Below are 19,643 nucleotides of genomic sequence, written 5' to 3'. Positions count from 1 at the left end.
AAGGACCCCAAAGCGCTTTACACATCCAGTCATCCACCCATTCACACACTGGTGATGGCAAGCTATACTGACAGTGGCGAGGCTGCTGGACACTGGCGCCACCGGGCCCTCTGACCACCACCAGTAGGAAACAGGTGAAGTGTCTTGCCCAAGGACAGAACGACCGAGACTGTCAGAGTCAGGGATCGAACCGGCAACCTTCCGATTACAAGACGAACTGCAAACTCCTGAGCCACGATCGGCGAGATCTGATCCGGTCGTCTAATTTCAGATTGTTTGAGCTTCAAGACACTGCGTATTAGCTCACTGGAAATAGAAGATAGGTATACTGTAGTCATGAAGGGATGGACATGGTCATAATGCTCAGATATTCTGTAAGTGTTTCAATGATCCTCAGGCGGTACTAAGGGGCTCAAACTGCCCCAGTAAAAATATCCCCCACACCATTACGTCATCACCAGCATTAAGACAGAATGGATTCATACTTTCATGTTGTTTACACCATATTCCGATCCTACCACTGGAATTTTGCATGTTTCAATTTTGTGAAGTTTTGATGAACCCACAGTTTTAAGCCCTTTAGGCAGAAAGGACTTTTTATATATTCTAATACTGGACTGCTTGAGCTACAGTGTAACTAAATGCTGCTATTCAAACTGCTACTAAAAAACATGGTGCAGTGTATTTTAATGTATGTTTTCTGAAATTATTTTATAAATTACATTCCTAAGTAGGTAAAAATGGTAGTTACCTACCAGTGTCTTTGTACAGAAGAGGGAAACCCTCAATCAGATGAAGAGGGCGGGCTTTACTATCCATCTCTGACAAAAAGAAAAGCTCATATGAGTGAGAAGGACGATGAAGGAAACATCTGTGCTGTGTCTGCTCTGTAAGTATAATCTCTGTTTGTTTGCATTCTTGTACTTTGACTGTCTGCTCTCCTGATAACTGATGATGGAGGAGAAGACATGAAAAACAAATCAGGCTGAATTCAAGTTCAAAACAGCAGCTCAAGAAAAAGCTCAAATCAGTCACTCATTATAAGAACATAGCTGAACAGCAGACAGGTGACTTTACTGTGTTAATTAAAAGTGTTTATGTATTATGTTTTATGAGTGTGTATAAACTCACAATAGAGCCAAACTTTATTGAAGCATGTTGCTGGCATCAATGCGAGTTCGTGTGTTTTCAACTTTTTGTATGGAGTTGTTCTTTGTGTTCACCTCAAATCAACCTGCGTGTCATTTCTCATTAGTTCTGATCTCACTGCTGAGCTGCACAACAAACCAAGGTCAGTAACCTTCTTCTGTCACAGTTGTAACAGTTTTGGCAATTATTATTATTAATTTGTTTTGTCTTAACCCTCACAGCTCGTCTGACTGTGAGTCCCAGCAGCTCTCAGTTCTTTAAAGGAGCTTTTGTGTCTCTGAGCTGTGAGGAGGACGACAGCTCTGCTGGATGGACTCTGAGGAGAAACACAAGCAAAGAACAGAGGACTCAGTGTGGAGATGGAAAGTCAGAGGGCTCTTCCTGTAATATCAGCTTCATCATCCCACTGGACAGTGGGGTTTACTGGTGTGAGTCCAGAGAGGGTCCCATCAGTAACGTGGTTAACCTGACAGTCACTGGTAAGCTGAGTGTGTGGAGTTAGTGTTGATGAAGCTGTGTGTAAATGGATGAAATGCTGTAGTTTGTCTCTGTGTTGAGGTGGATCAGTGATCCTGCAGAGTCCTGTCCTCCCTGTGATGGAGGGAGATGACGTCACTCTGCTCTGTAAAACAAAGACCACTCCCTCCAACCTCCCAGCTGCTTTCTATAAAGATGGCTCCCTCATCAGGAAGCAGCCTACAGGTCACATGACCATCCAGCATGTTTCCAGGTCTGATGAAGGCCTCTACAAGTGTGACATCAGCGGTCATGGAGAGTCTCCATCCAGCTGGATCACTGTCACAGGTGACACACTCACCTGTCTGTGTTTCTGCAGGTTTCAACATTCACAATGTGATGACAACTTAATGACTGTGTTTGCTTTATTTTAGACAAACACACCACCACACCTCCACCTACATCCACACCTCCACCTACGTCAGGATCGATCCCAACATCCTCATCTGCTTGTGGCTCCTCTCCTGTTCTTGCTGTAGTGGTACTTGCTGGATTAGTCTGTTTTGTGGTTTTGCTGGTGTTTCTGGTTCTGCTGGTGAAACGATGTGTCCGTTGGAAACCTGAAGGTGAGACTCAGACATCTGGATTTTGCATGTATGTATTTTGGAGACAATTTTTGGAGACATGTATGTATTTATTTTGCAGAATAATCTAAACATTTCTACCAGTCATTATATACTTTTGTATTTACATTTTGTGTAAATACAATCATTCACGCTCACATTCACTCACGGATTCACACCTTTGGGCAATTAGATTTTTCAATTATCCAAGCACGGTGGTTACCACTGTTGCCTCACATCAAGAAGGTCTTGAGTTTAATTCCACCATTAGGCTGAGGTCTTTCTGTGTGGAGTTGCAGGTTCTCCCTGGGTGGTCCAGCTTCCTCCCACAGTCCAAAAACATGCACTTAGTGGGGTTAGGTATTTTGGGACAATTTAGGGAAATATTGTGAGGAATTTTAGAACTATACAGTGTAATCTGTAGCTGTTTGGAAAGCAAGTACTTAAAAATGAGTTGAGCCGGACATATTACGAGAGAATAAGAATTCTGGATAGAAATCTATTGGAGCTTTGGTCAGATATATTACCTGCACTGATGTCCTCTGTTTGCCTTTTGATATGCAGAGACTGACCCAGCTGCAATCTACTCGGGAACGAGATCTGAAGATGTCAGTTATGGACAAATCATCATCAAAGATAAGAGCAAAAATTTGCAGATAAGAGGTACAGCTGGTCTTCTTTCCTTTTTGTCATGGTTCAGTTCTAGAGCCAGAGCTGTGAACCTTTGTCTTGCAGTTAATTAATGCAGGAACTGTTGCTCACCTAATTTAACTAACTCCTTAGTAAAATTGTGATTCTACTCAGTCTTCTGTTCCTAGGACTACACTCTTCTATATTGCTTCCACTTATCCACTTCAGGGTTGTTGGGAGTTCAGTTGGTTCAGTTTTACTTCTATAGCACCAAACCACAACAACAACCATCTCAAGTCCCTTTAAACTGTAATGTAAATTTTGCACAATAATACAGAGAAAACCTCAACAATTAAACAAACTTCTTTGAGCAAGCTCTTGGTGGCAGTGTGAAGGGAAAACCCTTTCTCCAGCAGAACCAGGCTCAGGGAGCAGCAGCCATCTGCTGCAACCAGTTGGGAGTTTGGAGAGACTTCTCTGGTGTTGTACTTTGAATCTGTTTGAGTCACACTTCTATTTTGAGGATTACGCTGTCTAATCACTGACACCAATTTTGACTTCCCACGCCTGCTCAAGTCTTTCCTACAGATGTACTTGCCGTTTTTCATTTCTCTATTTTCTTGTGCTCCTTCTTCCTGATGTTGCTGTCTGCTGGGGTTGCCACATCTATCACAACTGCAGTCTTCTGCTCCTTGTTAACCACCACATAAAGCTTGATGTCATCTATGTACTGAACAGGAGATGGCTGACTCCAATCCCAAGTCTACATCTTCATCTGCTCTTATTGATGAGCTGGTCCAGAGGGTTGAGGTCCATTCAGAACAGCAGTAGGGAGAGTGCATCACTTTGGTATATTCCAGACTTGACGTTGACTTGTGTGATTGCGCAACACAAGCATTTAGCTTGATGAATTTGTTGATGTCTTGAGATGTGTGTAAGGAGGAAAAGCCCTTTAATACAATGAGTCATTTTCAAAGTTCTGCATGTAAAACCACAGCAGCTACTTCCTGTTTTTGACTCCAGTTTACTGTAGTTTTAAACTGATAAAAACTCTCACCATGGCATGTCCTTGTTTTAGAACGTTTTGCTTTGCACTCTATGCAGAAGTGTGTCAGCCTGCATGGAAATATGATGGCATCTTTGCGGTCGTTCAATGATCTATTTCACAGATATACCCACGACTCTTTCTGGTTTTGGGGGTGGGGGAGATGGAGTGTCACCTCAGAGGTAAAAACTAATAAAAGAAATCTGAAACTGTTTATAAAAGCCATTAAACAACCTTATCATTATGCTGCATAAAACAATATCCATTAGTGTTAAAATAAAAATTACTGTTATACAGTTGAGCTGGATCACTTTCTGCACAATAAAAATGTCATCATCATCATCAATGGCAAGGAAAAATAACCTAAGTGGTACAGCAGCTTTTACTCCAATGAGAGGTTTTGTCTTGATGGTTAAAGAAAGTGAATCCTCAAAATTATGATTATCAAGTGAATTATTTTGGGAAACCATGATAGAAACTAATTCCCACAAAATGTAGTGCATTGCAATGCATGCACTATATTGCCAAAAGGATTCAGTCACCCATCCAAATCACTTGGGCCATGTGTCAGGCTCGAACCCAAGCCAGCTGCTCTCAGCCATGAACCATGTGGTGATCTGCAAAGCCTAGTGAGCTAAACCAAGCCTCACACTCATCTGTCTGTTAACTTCACACACAAGTGTGGGTTTGACAGTTGCTATGAGAACGGTACTTCCCTGACTGCATTGTGCCAAGTGTAAAGTTTGATAGAGGGGGGATTATGAGGGGGGTTGTTTTTTAGGAGTTGGGCTCGCCCCTTTAGTTCTAGTGAAAGAAACTCCCAATGCTTCAGCATCCTGAGACATTTTGGACAATTGCAAGCTCCCAACATCGTAGGAGCAGTTTGGGTATGGCCCCTTCCTGTTCCAACATGACTCCATACAATGTACAAAGTAAGGTCAATAAAGATATGGATGAGTGAGTTGGTGTGGAAGAACTTGACTGGCCTGTGCTGAGTCCTGACCTCAACACAGTGTTATACCTGTGGGAATAACAGCGGCGACATCAGTGCCTGATGTCAGAAATGCACTTCTGGAAGAATGGTAAAAATTCCCATGAAAGCACTCCTAAGCCCTGCCGGAAACCTTCCTAGAGGATGTAAAGCTGTTATAACTTTAAAGGGTGACCAAACATCACATTAAATCCTATGGATTAAGAATGGGATGCCGTTCAAGTTCACATATGTGTAAATGCAGATGAGCAAATCAAAATTAGCCCCACATGCTGTCTGATTTTGGTACAAACACATGTTTTTAGCTGGATGAACAGAGAAAATCTGAACAGACCAAACATTCTTTACTGTACGTTCTCAGGCCCTCAAACCTGTTCTTTAATACAGACTCATTTTCAAACATCGGCATGTAACCACAGCAACGATTTCCTGTTATTGACTCCAGTTTACTGTACTCTGAAACTGATAAGAGTTTTTACCACAGTATGGCCTAGTTTTGAAACATGTCTGCTTTGGGCTCTGTGCAGAGACCTTTTGGAAGTCAGAGGGACTTCAGAATTTTTGGTTACTGTGTGGTTCATGTAGAGTTGAAATACTTCAGAAGTTTTATAGCAGACAGCTAGAATATGTAAATACAAGGTAACAAAAACGGCTTTTTTGGTATTTAGTGATCAAATAATAGATTTATGTAAATAGTTTGAATTCCACAGAGAGGTACATGCACTTAGGTCTGGGTATTTTTATTTATAAGCCAAATGCAAACCTCATCTGCCTTCTCTAGGTATTTTACAGTAGTCATTCATTTGTTTGAACATTAAATGTGAATAAATCAAGTCCACTAATCAGTCAAACCCTTATATGTACTACCATACACTGGGATAATATTATGACAGCTGTTGAGTGAAATAATTCACTATGACACAGTTATTAGATGGGATATATTAAGGAGTAAGTGAACATTTTCTCCTCAAAACTGATGTGTTTGAACAGAAAAAAGTGGCCAAGTGTAAAAAATTGAGGGAGTTGTACAAAGGCCACATTGTGATTGCTAAATGACTGGATCTCACAAAACTAAAGTTATTGTCAGGTGCTCAAGGTCTGCAGTGGTCTGTATCTATCGCATCTGGTCCAAGGAAGGAAAAAGAGTGAACCAGTGACAGGGTCGTGGGTGGTCAAGGCTCACTGATGCATGTAGGGACCAAAGTGTGGCTTCTGTTGTCCAATCCAAAACATAGGCTACTCTACCTCAAAGTGCCAAACAATTTAATGCTGGCTTTGGTGTAAAGGTGTCAAAATATAGAGAGCATCACAGCTTGTTTTGTACAGGGCAGTGCAATGGGCATATGAGCCTCAGACGTGCCAATGGAAGAAGAAGGGCTGGTGCTACATTACCCTAAAATAGGGGTGTCAAACTCAAATACACAGTGGGACAAAATTCAAAACTGGAACATAGCCGCGGGCTAAAATTAATATTTATTGAAAAAAAAATCTTCCTCCAGATATAAGAATGAATGTTTTCTTATGGACTCAAACAAGTTTTGCTGAAAAACTAAATATGGAACAAGAAAAGCTTAATACTAAACAATATATATATATATATATATATATATATATATATATATATATATATATATATATATATATATATATATATATATATATATATATATATATATTAGCTGTATAATACCAGTAGGCCAGCTCTAATAGTAATTTGGTATGGCTTCGCCGGCCAAATGTAATTAGGCTGCGGGCCAAATTTGGCCCGCCGGCCAGAGTTTGACACCTATGCCCTAAAAGGTCCAGGGGATGAAGGAAAGCAACAAAAGGTCTCCAGGTTGAAAAAAAGGAGAAAGGGAGGCACAATGGTTAAATTAAAGATCTTTGTTAATGTTCCTGTTACTAAATAAACTAAAAGAGACAGTTAAAGAAAGAAAACAACAAAACCCAAGTGTTGGTCAACAAACTGAAAAGTAAGTCAAAAAAAGCTGAGTCCCACCTCGCAACTTACAGGGTTTAAAAGATCTGTTGTTAACATCTTGGTGCCAGATAAACCAGCACACTTTCAGGGGCCTAGTGGAGTCCATCACTGGACAGGTCAGGACTGTTTTGAGAGGAAAATGGGCTTCAACACAGTATCAGATTAACTATATGTTGTGCACAGACCCCTGTAATCTCTATGTGTTTTATTAAGCAGAGAGTGATCCAGCTTCAGTCTACTCAACAGTGAGCATAGAAGACATCACTTGTGGATATCATCAGACTACAGGAGAAGAGGTAAAGAAAAGAGGTAAAGTTGCCCTTTACTTTAAACTTTGAACAAAGCCAAGCTAGCCGCACAACCTGTTTTATGATGCTAAGCTGAGCTATGTCCCGAGTCCTTATCAAACTTCTCTGCTGTCTTTTAGAAAGACATCAGTTTATTTAGAGGTACATGGGCAGCAGAATGTAGTTAATGATTGACTCAAAGCAATAGATACCAGACAACAAGACCCAGTTTTGAGATGATACTTAAGGGCACAACTCATAATATTTTTTCTTATTACATAGGAACTGTGTAGTTTATGTCCTATATAATATAATTTTAGGAGTCATTTTAATTTCATTCTTGCTGATGTCATGGAGATAATCATACTCCATACTCCACTACTCATTCAGCAAATCAGAAATGTATAGTCACTCTGCAGTACTGCCTGTCCATGTGGTCTCATTACTGTCTTATGTTCATGGATGCAGGTGTCAATAAAGAATTACCCTCTTTGAAGTGGTATGGAAATTCACATTTCTGTACAGTTTTGATAACATTAAACATTGATTTATATGAAGATTTAGAGGTTAGCCTACATGTAATGCAAATAAAAGCTATGCAAAAATTTATTTTCATAATACAGGGAGTGCAGAATTATTAGGCAAATGAGTATTTTGTCCACATCATCCTCTTCATGCATGTTGTCTTACTCCAAGCTGTATAGGCTTGAAAGCCTACTACCAATTAAGCATATTAGGTGATGTGCATCTCTGTAATGAGAAGGGTGTGGTCTAATGACATCAACACCCTATATCAGGTGTGCATAATTATTAGGCAACTTCCTTTCCTTTGGCAAAATGGGTCAAAAGAAGGACTTGACAGGCTCAGAAAAGTCAAAAATAGTGAGATATCTTGCAGAGGGATGCAGCAGTCTTAAAATTGCAAAGCTTCTGAAGCGTGATCATCGAACAATCAAGCGCTTCATTCAAAATAGTCAACAGGGTCGCAAGAAGCGTGTGGAAAAACCAAAGCGCAAAATAACTGCCCATGAACTGAGAAAAGTCAAGCGTGCAGCTGCCAAGATGCCACTTGCCACCAGTTTGGCCATATTTCAGAGCTGCAACATCACTGGAGTGCCCAAAAGCACAAGGTGTGCAATACTCAGAGACATGGCCAAGGTAAGAAAGGCTGAAAGACGACCACCACTGAACAAGACACACAAGCTGAAACGTCAAGACTGGGCCAAGAAATATCTCAAGACTGATTTTTCTAAGGTTTTATGGACTGATGAAATGAGAGTGAGTCTTGATGGGCCAGATGGATGGGCCCGTGGCTGGATTGGTAAAGGGCAGAGAGCTCCAGTCCGACTCAGACACCAGCAAGGTGGAGGTGGAGTACTGGTTTGGGCTGGTATCATCAAAGATGAGCTTGTGGGGCCTTTTTCGGGTTGAGGATGGAGTCAAGCTCAACTCCCAGTCCTACTGCCAGTTTCTGGAAGACACCTTCTTCAAGCAGTGGTACAGGAAGAAGTCTGCATCCTTCAAGAAAAACATGATTTTCATGCAGGACAATGCTCCATCACACGCGTCCAAGTACTCCACAGCGTGGCTGGCAAGAAAGGGTATAAAAGAAGAAAAACTAATGACATGGCCTCCTTGTTCACCTGATCTGAACCCCATTGAGAACCTGTGGTCCATCATCAAATGTGAGATTTACAAGGAGGGAAAACAGTACACCTCTCTGAACAGTGTCTGGGAGGCTGTGGTTGCTGCTGCACGCAATGTTGATGGTGAACAGATCAAAACACTGACAGAATCCATGGATGGCAGGCTTTTGAGTGTCCTTGCAAAGAAAGGTGGCTATATTGGTCGCTGATTTGTTTTTGTTTTGTTTTTGAATGTCAGAAATGTATATTTGTGAATGTGGAGATGTTATATTGGTTTCACTGGTAAAAATAAATAATTGAAATGGGTATATATTAGTTTTTTGTTAAGTTGCCTAATAATTATGCACAGTAATAGTCACCTGCACACACAGATATCCCCTAAAATAGCTAAAACTAAAAACAAACTAAAACTACTTCCACAAACATTCAGCTTTGATATTAATGAGTTTTTGGGTTCATTGAGAACATGGTTGTTGTTCAATAATAAAATTATTCCTCAAAAATACAATTTGCCTAATAATTCTGCACTCCCTGTAGTTAGACGCCCTTAAAGTACATCTGTGATTTCTAAATGTAATATTTTCCAATCAGTACCAATTTCTAATACATTGATACATACAGAAGATAAACAGATAAACATTTCAGAGCTCAAAAAACACAAATTTTATCTTTGTTAAAAATGCAACCAAGTCAATATTACACCCATTTGAAGTCTCAGAATTTAAAGACAAAATGTTTTTGTTCAGCACAAATTAAGTTAGACTACTACTTGGACTCTTTTGATTATTTTAGGTTCTGTGATTTAGTGTTTGTATTGCTAGTTTCCTTAGTTATTCCTTAGTACTTTAGTTATTTTGTAGTCCTCTAGTTCATGTATTTCCTGTTTTACTTTGACATCCCCGTGCCCTACGTTAGTGTTTTCAGTTTTGCTCTCTTTTCCATCTCGTTATGTACGATTTGTCTCACCTGTGTTCCCCTCCTGTTTCCATTTTCCTCATTACCCTCTGTGTGTATATATATTGTGTGTTTCCCTTTGATTCTCACTGGGTCGTCTGTGTTTCCCCGCCATTACTCCCGATGTAGTTTCAGGTTTCTTGTTTAGCTTTTCCAGATCAGGTTTTTCTTTGTTTATCTCTGTGCCCCATTGCCATATTTTCGCTTTTTATTAATACCCACCTCATCTCTGTGTGTCTGTATTTTGGTCCACTTTCACCTCACTACAAACCATCGTCTTTGGCATATATGACAGTTAAAATAATAATCTTCATATGTAGTCTTAATCTAAGACTCTACAAATTTTGAATTGGAAAATCACTCTTACTGCTAGCTAGTGTACCCCTACTGCTGGTCCAGAGAACTGTGTGTAGTGACAAATCCCTCCTTATAAAATAAGGGAATATTTGAAAGAAAGCAGGTGCATGAAATAAAACTGAGTTTTAACCCTAGATAGATGTTAAGAGGTTAACGAAGCTCCATTCAAACCTCAAATGATGCTGCTTGGCCTGCCTGTATGTCAGGGTGGAGAGAAGAGAGAGAAAGAAAAGCAGAAAGGAACAAATGTTTTGATGTAATTTAATGTAGATGGTGAGGTTTTTCTTTCAGCTCTGTGGGTTCAAGGTTTAACATTTGTGAATTTAGTGGACGTCTCAAGAAATAGTTAAACAGTGAAAAATATGAAAGCTTAGTGATTTGTAGCTGAGCTGGTTCCCATAAAGTGTGAATTGGCACTGTGTGTATCACAGACATACCAATGAGGATTGGAGGTCTTGATTGAACTACAAAGCTTCCAATCATATTTCCTGTTGTTTGAACTGTGTGTGTTTGTGTTCAGACTTTAAAACAGAGCCAGACGTTGTCGAAGCTTCACTGAAGTAGTCCACCAGTCCAACCACTGACATTCCCTACTGGTCTCCCCATCACCTCAAAAAACAATCTTCTTTTTTAATGTAATTATTAAAAGTCTGTGTAAATTCTCAGTTATGCATATCATGGTTGTCTAAGGAGCTTGAAAACAGACCGCAACTGCTTTATTTAATTTTTTAGTTGTTTTTTTTTTATGATGTTTCACCTCTCATTCACGAGGATTTTTCAGTTCTAAAACCACAAGGTTGAAAGTTTCAGGAATCCCGGGAAGGCAATCTGTCACTGTAGGTCCTCAGTCATCCAGAATTAAAATTTATATTAATCATGTGATGACACACAAGTTTAATAGTGGGTCAATGACCACCTCCTAAGGGAAAAGTCCCACCCCTTGGGATGCTCAATTTTTTTGATGAAGCTGAAACATCGTCAAAAAAAACCTTAAACTTAAAGTCCACACGCCTTTTATTCAAGCTCCTCTGAATTTTGAAAGGGTATTGTTGTTTATATGTATTCAGTAAATTTACTGTTACTTACTGTATATTTTATTCATATGTCATTATTTATTTCTATTGGATCCTGTTCTTGTTCCCACAGCAGCTATCTGGTTAATAAAACTTTGCTCTCATTTGTATTTTTCGTGTTGTTGTGTCAGTTTTTATGATTGTGTGTGATGGGAAATTGTCTGGTTGTAGCTAACCGATACATGCTTGACTTTGGTGGAGAAAACAAACAGTAAGCATTGAACCACAGACTAAGAACACCAGCAACACCACTAGAAGATCTTGCATTCATCCTGTATCCTCACATTTGTTCTTTTAGAATTTCTATTATATTATGTTAAGTAAAAATATTAATTTAGTTTAAATGGGGACATCTAGTGGAGAGAGCAGCATGGCCTGGTGGTTAGCACTCAAGAAGGCTTCATGGATACATATAACTGAGCATTATCAGCATAAAAGTTAAACTGTTTGCAGTCATTTACTATAATATTGACCAGGAAGCATGTACAATATAAAAAGAAAAAAAAAGTACTGATTCAAATAACTAAAAATATTTAAAGGTCAAAATTATGTTTTTTTTCTGTCTAAACCCACTGAACTCTTGTGCTCTTAAATACAATAGTTCATTGAAATTAGCTGTTATTAAAAATAAATGATGTCAGCCACAAGCCCCATCCAAAGCTGAATTTTAACATGTTTACACAAAATGTCACAAAGTAAGGGATAGCAGTTGTGTTGTGCATGCTGTAGCACACCCTAGTGGATACTGGAGGATCTCTATATTCACTGGTACTAATTCAAAAACCCTTAATGTGTATTTAAGGGGAGTGTGTAAGGACTTAGAGTTTGTGAAAGAACATCATAGTCCTCTTCCCACAGTCTCCTCCATCCTCTGTCCTCCCCACGGAGGAAGAGTCCGAGTTTAAACTTGTTTATATCCAAACACCAAACACTCTTCAGGCTTGGATAGTAGAGGAGGAGTACAGAAACGTCTGTGCTCCTCCTCTACATTTTACCACTTGCAACCTCTTTGTTTACCTAAAGATTGCTTTATGCATTCATAATTGTTGGGTATATTATTGCATCATAAATGTACCACAGCAGTTAAAGTTTAAAGAGTTAACATGAGAACAAGTCAACAAGCTATTTTCCATTCATTTTTCTTTATAAACAGTAACAGATGGTAGCATTCTGATGTTATCACATTTCCTGTAACCAATCACAGGGCGACACCGCCTAGAAACTTCATTCTTATAAAGGCTGCCATTATAAACAGCAACAGATGGTAGAGAGATATGTGACGCATATTGATGTTATCATGCTTTCTCTAACCAATCACAGGGCTACTCTGTGTAGAAAAGTCATTCCTACTGTAAAGGCTGCCATTCCTTTTCATTGGAAAACAGAGAAGCAGCTTTGGCAATGGATTCAAACTTTTCTCATCTTTGGGTGGATATTTCTGATTGGATATTTGAGTGGGTAGTACCTGATATTTTATTATTTTTATTTTACTGTGTTTTGTTGAATCTTCATATTGGCTATTTGGCATTTAATCTTCATATTAATTTTACCATTTTGTGTGCAGTGTTTGTGAAAAGCATATAATAAATACATTTTGATTACTCTATTTAGAAGAATCTTTAAGATGACCCTTCAGAACAACAGTGATTGATGTAAACCAGATGTCGGTGTTTATTTTTAATCATTTTAATTTGTTTGAATGCTGCAACCTGTGACAGATTATTATTGTTCATTCAGGTGAACCAGGATTAAAAACTATAAGCTTCAAATAAACAGCCAATTGACATTGAAACAAAACACTCTGAATTATTTACATTTAATTATTCACATTAAAAGAAGCCAAACCTGCTGTAAACAGCTGTTGGTCCTTTTAAGCTGGGCATACTATCATAATTCAATTCACTGGGTGATTGTTTTCAGTCGCGTTATTCAGCTTCTGCTCAAATTTCACGATTGACTCGCAGGGGTTAGAAGTAGGGCTGCCACAAACGATTATTTTTGCGATTAGTCAACTAATCAGATCATGCATCCACTGGACATAACACATACAGCTTATTGCACCAGCATGCATCTGCTCTTATATAACTATCATTAGCTTACAGCTTGAAGTGTTTAAGGTGTGTGCTAACTAAAAATAAAGACAAGATGATAATTTATTACACTTTTAATGAAATTTGCAGATTGTTTTGGTGGAGTTTAATAAACTCAGCCGTCTGCTCCTTGCTATCTAAAATATAACAGGACACTGGAGTAAATTCTCGAGCATCTCACACTTCTTTTTAATCAGCTGTGTGAAAACTATAACTTTAATCTCAGCCAAACCGATTTACTCAGGAACAAATACAATACTGAAAAAAGCCAAACAATAACATTTTAAAGTTATCTAAGTGACTTATATATCATGTTTAACCTGAGTAGCGAAAGACGGCGGTGGGTTTGAAAACTATTTGCCGGGAATCCGGTGTTCTCACGGGCTCTAGTGAGCCTTGCCCCCGGCTAGCTATCGAGCTGGTGGGTAACACACGTCTCCGAAAACGTCGGAGCGCTTTTGAAAATATGTGATGTCTTCATAAACTGAGCAGATATTTGAAGTTTACACAGCTATATTCTCGCCGGAAAATATGTTAAATGTTTATTTAAGTCGCTCCTCTGCTTTAAACTTGCTTGATAGGTATCAAGTGCCAATGGCGACATTAAAGCCTGTAACTGGGGTGGTATGAGAACGAAACATGGACCACCCATTTTATTATCACGTGGTTTATTATCGCAGGTCTTCTTCTTCTTCTTGATTTTTTTACATAAATGCCACAAAATGGCGAAAGAGGCAGTGACTCAGATCTGTTAACGGCACAGCTTTATTTAAAACTTGGATTTAATGTAATCTAGTCAGGTTTTAAACTCAGGTTCTGATTCACAAAGATACCTGTGTCATCAGACATTTATAATAATCTCAAGGTCAGCAGAACTGGAAACAAAAATGTTTGCACTTCTCCGTTGGATCCTGTTTAACTGTGGATTCATGTTTGTCTCTGCAGGTGAGATCTAACTGTTAGACGCCAACCTCGTTATCTCTGTAAGATTAAGAGGAAACCAATCAGTATTTAAATACCAAAAATATTTACAAAGAGTTGTTTTCATATCGATTCAGTTTTTCCGTGTTTGTGAAGGAGACACAAGGCTGGGTGGAGTCTGTGTGGACCTAACATGTCGGACCGATCAGATCTCACAGAGACAAAGAAGTGTAATATGTGTGTCAGTGTGATGTGTTGTAGTTTCAGGAGTCAGTATACAGCTACAAAGCTTTTAGTTCAGTGTATACAAACAGCTGTAGCTCCATAAAGGCAGCATGCAGAGACTCACAGTGTCTTATAATGAGAGGCTGCTTTCTCTCACACATTATGTTCACTTATTATCAGAATGTGTTTTTGTTTTAGTTATTGTGTTTTTTTCCTACTTAGTTTTTATTCTGTTTTGACTTTTTGTGTTTAGTTTAATTTAGTTTCCAGGTGATTTTCTTCTTTCAGTTCAAGTTTTATTATTTATTGCTTGAAAGGTTTTAATAGTTTTATTCTTTTTTATTATTACTGTATGCAGGTTTTGTGTCAGAGGCAAGATTTAGGAACATCAGTCCACATATTACAATAAAAAGCAGGGACATCCAGAGTCTCAATGAACTTGACCATCAATAAAGTTTTATCAAACAAACCAATTAAAAACTAAGGCTGGACATACACCGTGTGAGTTTTGACCCATTTTGAAATGGCTTTTCACCCGTGTAACCATTTTGGGGATCCGCCTGAGTTTCCCCTTAATCGTGGGGTAATGAGAAGCAATTAACACCTCACGAGCGGCTCCCGATCATCAATGGTATGATTGCAAGAAAATCAAACCTGTTTGAAATCCTGGTCGCCCCTTGTGGAGGTATCGCACTTTTGAAGCAGTGCCATGAGCCGATTTAACACAACCTCTCACACTGCACATGCACAAACACAGAAATGGAAGTGAAAAAGACAGAGCAGCATGGCAGTGTAGCATGTGATCTGGAAACAAGCGATGGAGGCCCAATTTGTAGAACTTTGGCAAGTTCATCCAAGCCTTTTCAATGTCATCATCAAGCCTGTAGAATCCTGGTGGAGCATAGGGCCGCAATAACACCACACCAACGAACTCTGTTTGGACGGTTCTCTTCAGCTGGTTCCAGATCATTCTGGCGGACTTTAGTTTGCTCTTCTCCACATCTGTTTGGGTCTTCCCCACTTTCCTTTTTCCTTGTGGGTTCCAGTTCAGTGCTTGCCTTGTGTCGTTGTCGAATGGTTTTCGAAATGTGTGGCCTATCCAGCCCCATTTTCTATTCTTGATGTCTTGACCATCCGGGTTCTGTCTGGTTCTCTTTGACAGGTCTGTGTTCAAGACCTTCTCAGGACATCTGATGTTGAGGAGGTGTCGCAAGCACTTGTTGATGAAGACCTGTATTTTGCTGGTAATAGTGTTGGTCACCAGCCACGTCTCGGACCCCAGCCTTTTCAATGGGGCCTCACAAAATTATGTGTGTGCATGTGTGATTGTGTGTGTGATGAGTGCTCACATCAAATTTAATGTGCTCACAGTGTGAGCACTCAGGTCGCATCAGAGCATCGGGCCATATAGTGTGAGACCCTGCATTGTGACCTATGAACTTCTAACCCCTGCGATTCAGTTGTACAGTTTTTAGTTTTTAACCTTTTGTCACAAGATGAAGAACACGATAGAGATAAAGAGGCAGAAGATTTGCTTTGGTGACCTCTGAAGGGAGCAGCTTAAAGAACACACACAGAATAAAAGGCTATCATCTAATAACAGATCTTTTGTTGTCGTGTGTGTTTTTCTCCCTCTCTATGGCTGCTGTAGAAGTGAACAGTTGTACTTTGATCTTGAACCTCTCTACTCTGTGTTGTTCTCTCTTTTAGACAAGAAAAACATCACAGCTGAGTCAGGACAGAACGTCACTCTGACATGTCGAGCTCCAAACAACAACAATGACATTGTAGAGTGGAGCAGAGCTGACTTCGAGCCAAAACATGTCCTAGTGTACCGGGGTGAGAACTTTGTTCCAGATGAGCAGCATCCATCTTTTAAGGACCGGGTGGATCTCCAGGACAGACAGATGAAGGATGGAGACGTGTCTCTGATTCTGAAGGATGTGACGATTAATGACACTGGAACATATGAGTGTCGTGTCTTAATGGGAGAAACACGCTCGTGGAAATCCATCAGCAGCATCTACCTGAGTGTTGTTGATCCTCCAGGTGAGTGAGTAGAGTTGAGTGTGTGTGTGATCAGAGGTGAAGCTGCTTCCTGGTTGTTGATGTTTGTTTCTAAAGATGTTGTTGATGAGACTTTGTAGAAAGCAGCTGGTCTGAGTGATGTGATCAGAGTGCAGTAGATAATGTCTGACAGCAGTTTGAAGAGGAAATGGATTCTGTTCTGTTCTTCACTCATCACCTACCTGACAGCTGACACCTCACACCTGTTTCTCACCTGCAGGTCACACAGGAGGAAGGACAAAGGATGAAGGGAAGGAGGATGGAGTCAATGGAGGCCATCCTGGACTGGAAGCAAGTCGGTCCTTTTTGGTGCTGCTTTTGTTGTTGGGAGTTTTATTGGTTTTATGATCAATAAAAAACAAAAAGAAAACATCAAGAAAGAAACTTTAAAAAAATCAGGTCAGAATTCATAGCATTATACATAATCACAAGAAATTACACTAAATATTCAGTTTATTAGAAAGTTTTGGTGATTTCAAGGAAAAAATGTCATCCACTGAAAATAACTGGAAACATTAGTAATGGAAAATTTGTTAAAAATGATCTAATCTTAGGACAACTACAAAAAAGAAAAGACAGTTCCAAGATTAACACATCAAATTTAACTAGCTGATAACTCAATATGTGACAAATGGATTTCAGCCTGACATTTGTCATTAATTAACACAGCATCTCACATTATCACTCATCTCAGAGATCATTTCATCTTTTTATCAGCAACATAAAATAACTGCAGTTACAGATCAGAGAAACTGACACATTATAAACTCACACCATGTTCTTCCATCGAGCTACAATAAAACTAAAACAGATTCAGCATTTGGAATAACAGTTCCAAAACAACTGTAATATCCGTAGCATGGGACAGAAGAGAAAAACTCATCAACCACTGATGCTCACAAGTCAAAACCTCGTGGGCCTTACACTCAGCAAAGCCTCTGACAGCACTTCTGAAATCCTGAGCATCTTTACAGCTTTATCGCATTTTGAGGTATGAAATTAGTATTAATGTTTGTGAACTTTGAAGTGTGTGGAATGAGCTGTACGGCTTTTGTTATATACACATGCTTCATTTTGGGAATGCTTTGTAAGCTTTATTTCAGTTTTTTAGTGCTAACTGGGATACTGTAAGCAGCTAGCTAAGAATAGCTGTAGTATATTTAAGCTTGATGGTCTAAGTTAAGTAGCAATATAATTTTGATTTTTAACCATGTTTTTGTGATATTTCTAAGATGTTTGTGTTTTCTAACTTTTATGAAAGGTGGTCTAATAAATTACATATTATACTTGAGAGAAAAGTGAAAGTGTGGAAGAATTATGTATTATTGTTAAGGTGTTACACAGATAACTTTTGTATCACTGTAAATATTTAATGATCAAACTTAATGAAGCTGCTGAAAAGCAAACATCATGTACAAGCATCTGGACTGATTTACTTCCTTTTCAGCAAAAGGTGCAGTTTGTGTCTGCTACATTACAAATTAAAATAACAAATGTGATAATCAAATTTCACAATTTCACAATAATACAGTAGTTCTCTTTCCATCGGATGAGTAAAGCTGTACCAGGTCTGTGTATTTTTAAACATTTCAAAAGTAGCAGCAGTGAATAATAAGAACAAACAGACTGATGTCAATCTGTTTTTATTTATTTTATTCATTATGCATCTCTTTGTGAAGTTTGACAGTGACTCTATGAACTACCATGTTCATTCATCATCAGTGATTTACTGACAGGTTGGGAAGTCCACTACATGTATTTATTTAATGTCTGTATGTTACAGTGTCAGAATGTGTGAGTCAGCTATTTGTAAAATCAAACTTTTTCTGCGATGTTCAAACAACACAAACTGATCCTCGTGTAGAGATCAGCTGTTACAGTATAATTACACACACATACTGAAAGAAGTGAAGACGAAAATATTGTATGTGATGACATCAGTGCAGCTGGACTGTTCTGTATTATGAAGCCATTGAGAGAAGTACCTTTGACTTAACTCCAGAGGGAGCTCACATCATTTTAACTTAACTTCAATTTCAAGAGTTTTTCACATATTGTTGATTCATCTCCTTTAATATAACAAAAATGCTTAATTATTAAAGGTTCTTCATTATGTGACTCTGTTTAATCATTGCTAATAAAGTTTTGCACAATATTTTTATTAATTTAGTCTTGATTGTTTCTGAGATTTCACTGGCTTTATCAAAGTTTTTGTGCCCTTTTTTGATACTTTAATGCTATTTCTTTAAAAGCGCATAAAAATTATTATTTTTAATATTATTTGGTATTTTCACACAAGATTAAGGCTACGTCCACATGTGCATTTCTTAAAATGTACTGCATAAGCTGCATATTTTTGAAAATGCAGCTTTTTCTATGCGTTTTGGCCTTTTGTTCACGTGTTAACGGCCTTTTGGATCAGTGAAAACTGAGAGTTTGAAAAACTCCCACCAGGGTGGAGATTTTCGAAAACCCATTTTGCGTTTCCGTACGGTCCAATCATCATTAATCTGCATAGGTACATGGTGCAGACAGCTACCTGCTAATTAGTGCTCAGTAACATCCAAATAAAATCCTAGGATTTCACTCACCAAAATTGGAGCACTTCCAGCAGTTACAGCCATATTACTGGTCAGATAATTGAACAGGCTACAACAGCACAATCATGGTCAGAGGTCCAGCAGGAACAACAATTAGCTGCCTGGCAGTTAGCAGCTACAGATGCCCCATGCTGTCAATCAAAGAAACCACACCCCTAATAATAAAAGGGTTGGACTTTAATACAAATTTAAAATATATTATAAAAATAAAAATTTTAAAACAAAATCTCAATCTGAGCACCAGAGACAGATCTCAGCCATGGAATTAAACTTGAAGAATCGGATGCTTTTAATTTGAAGGACTGAATCAGAGCATTTGTTCATGAATAGGGGAGAGTGGAGCACTTTATTCTCCATCTGGCTGATTTTCGGGCAAAAATATTTTTTTGTTTTTTATAACCCTTTAAGACCTATCACAGAACCAAGTCTGCCACAGCTTATCTTTATGTCTTTAGATGCTGTAGTAGCATTTTTGGGAGTATTTCAAGTTGCTATACATCAATACAACCATCACATTCCAAATTTTAATAATATGTATGCATTAAGTC

The 19,643-nt window shown here is 38.8% G+C and overlaps 1 protein-coding gene and 1 long non-coding RNA gene across 2 annotated transcripts; both read left to right on the top strand.

Moving 5' to 3' along the window:
- Positions 1 to 2,073: 2,073 nt before the first annotated feature.
- Positions 2,074 to 11,270, top strand: LOC120437791. Its single transcript, XR_005611408.1, has 4 exons — positions 2,074 to 2,231; positions 2,793 to 2,891; positions 7,092 to 7,184; positions 10,640 to 11,270. It is a non-coding gene; the product is annotated as an uncharacterized LOC120437791 (long non-coding RNA).
- Positions 11,271 to 12,489: 1,219 nt separating this feature from the next.
- LOC120434032 lies at positions 12,490 to 18,638 on the top strand. Its single transcript, XM_039601417.1, has 3 exons — positions 12,490 to 12,646; positions 16,139 to 16,477; positions 16,716 to 18,638. Exons 1-3 carry the CDS (start codon positions 12,490 to 12,492, stop codon positions 16,841 to 16,843), a joined length of 624 nt encoding a protein of 207 aa, XP_039457351.1. The 3' UTR covers positions 16,844 to 18,638.
- The last annotated feature ends 1,005 nt before the right edge of the window (positions 18,639 to 19,643 follow it).

This window comes from Oreochromis aureus, linkage group 3 (assembly GCF_013358895.1).
Source record: "Oreochromis aureus strain Israel breed Guangdong linkage group 3, ZZ_aureus, whole genome shotgun sequence".
Lineage (NCBI taxonomy): Eukaryota > Metazoa > Chordata > Actinopteri > Cichliformes > Cichlidae > Oreochromis > Oreochromis aureus.
Note: the sequence above shows the minus strand (reverse complement) of the source record. Positions and strands in the feature narration are given on the sequence as shown.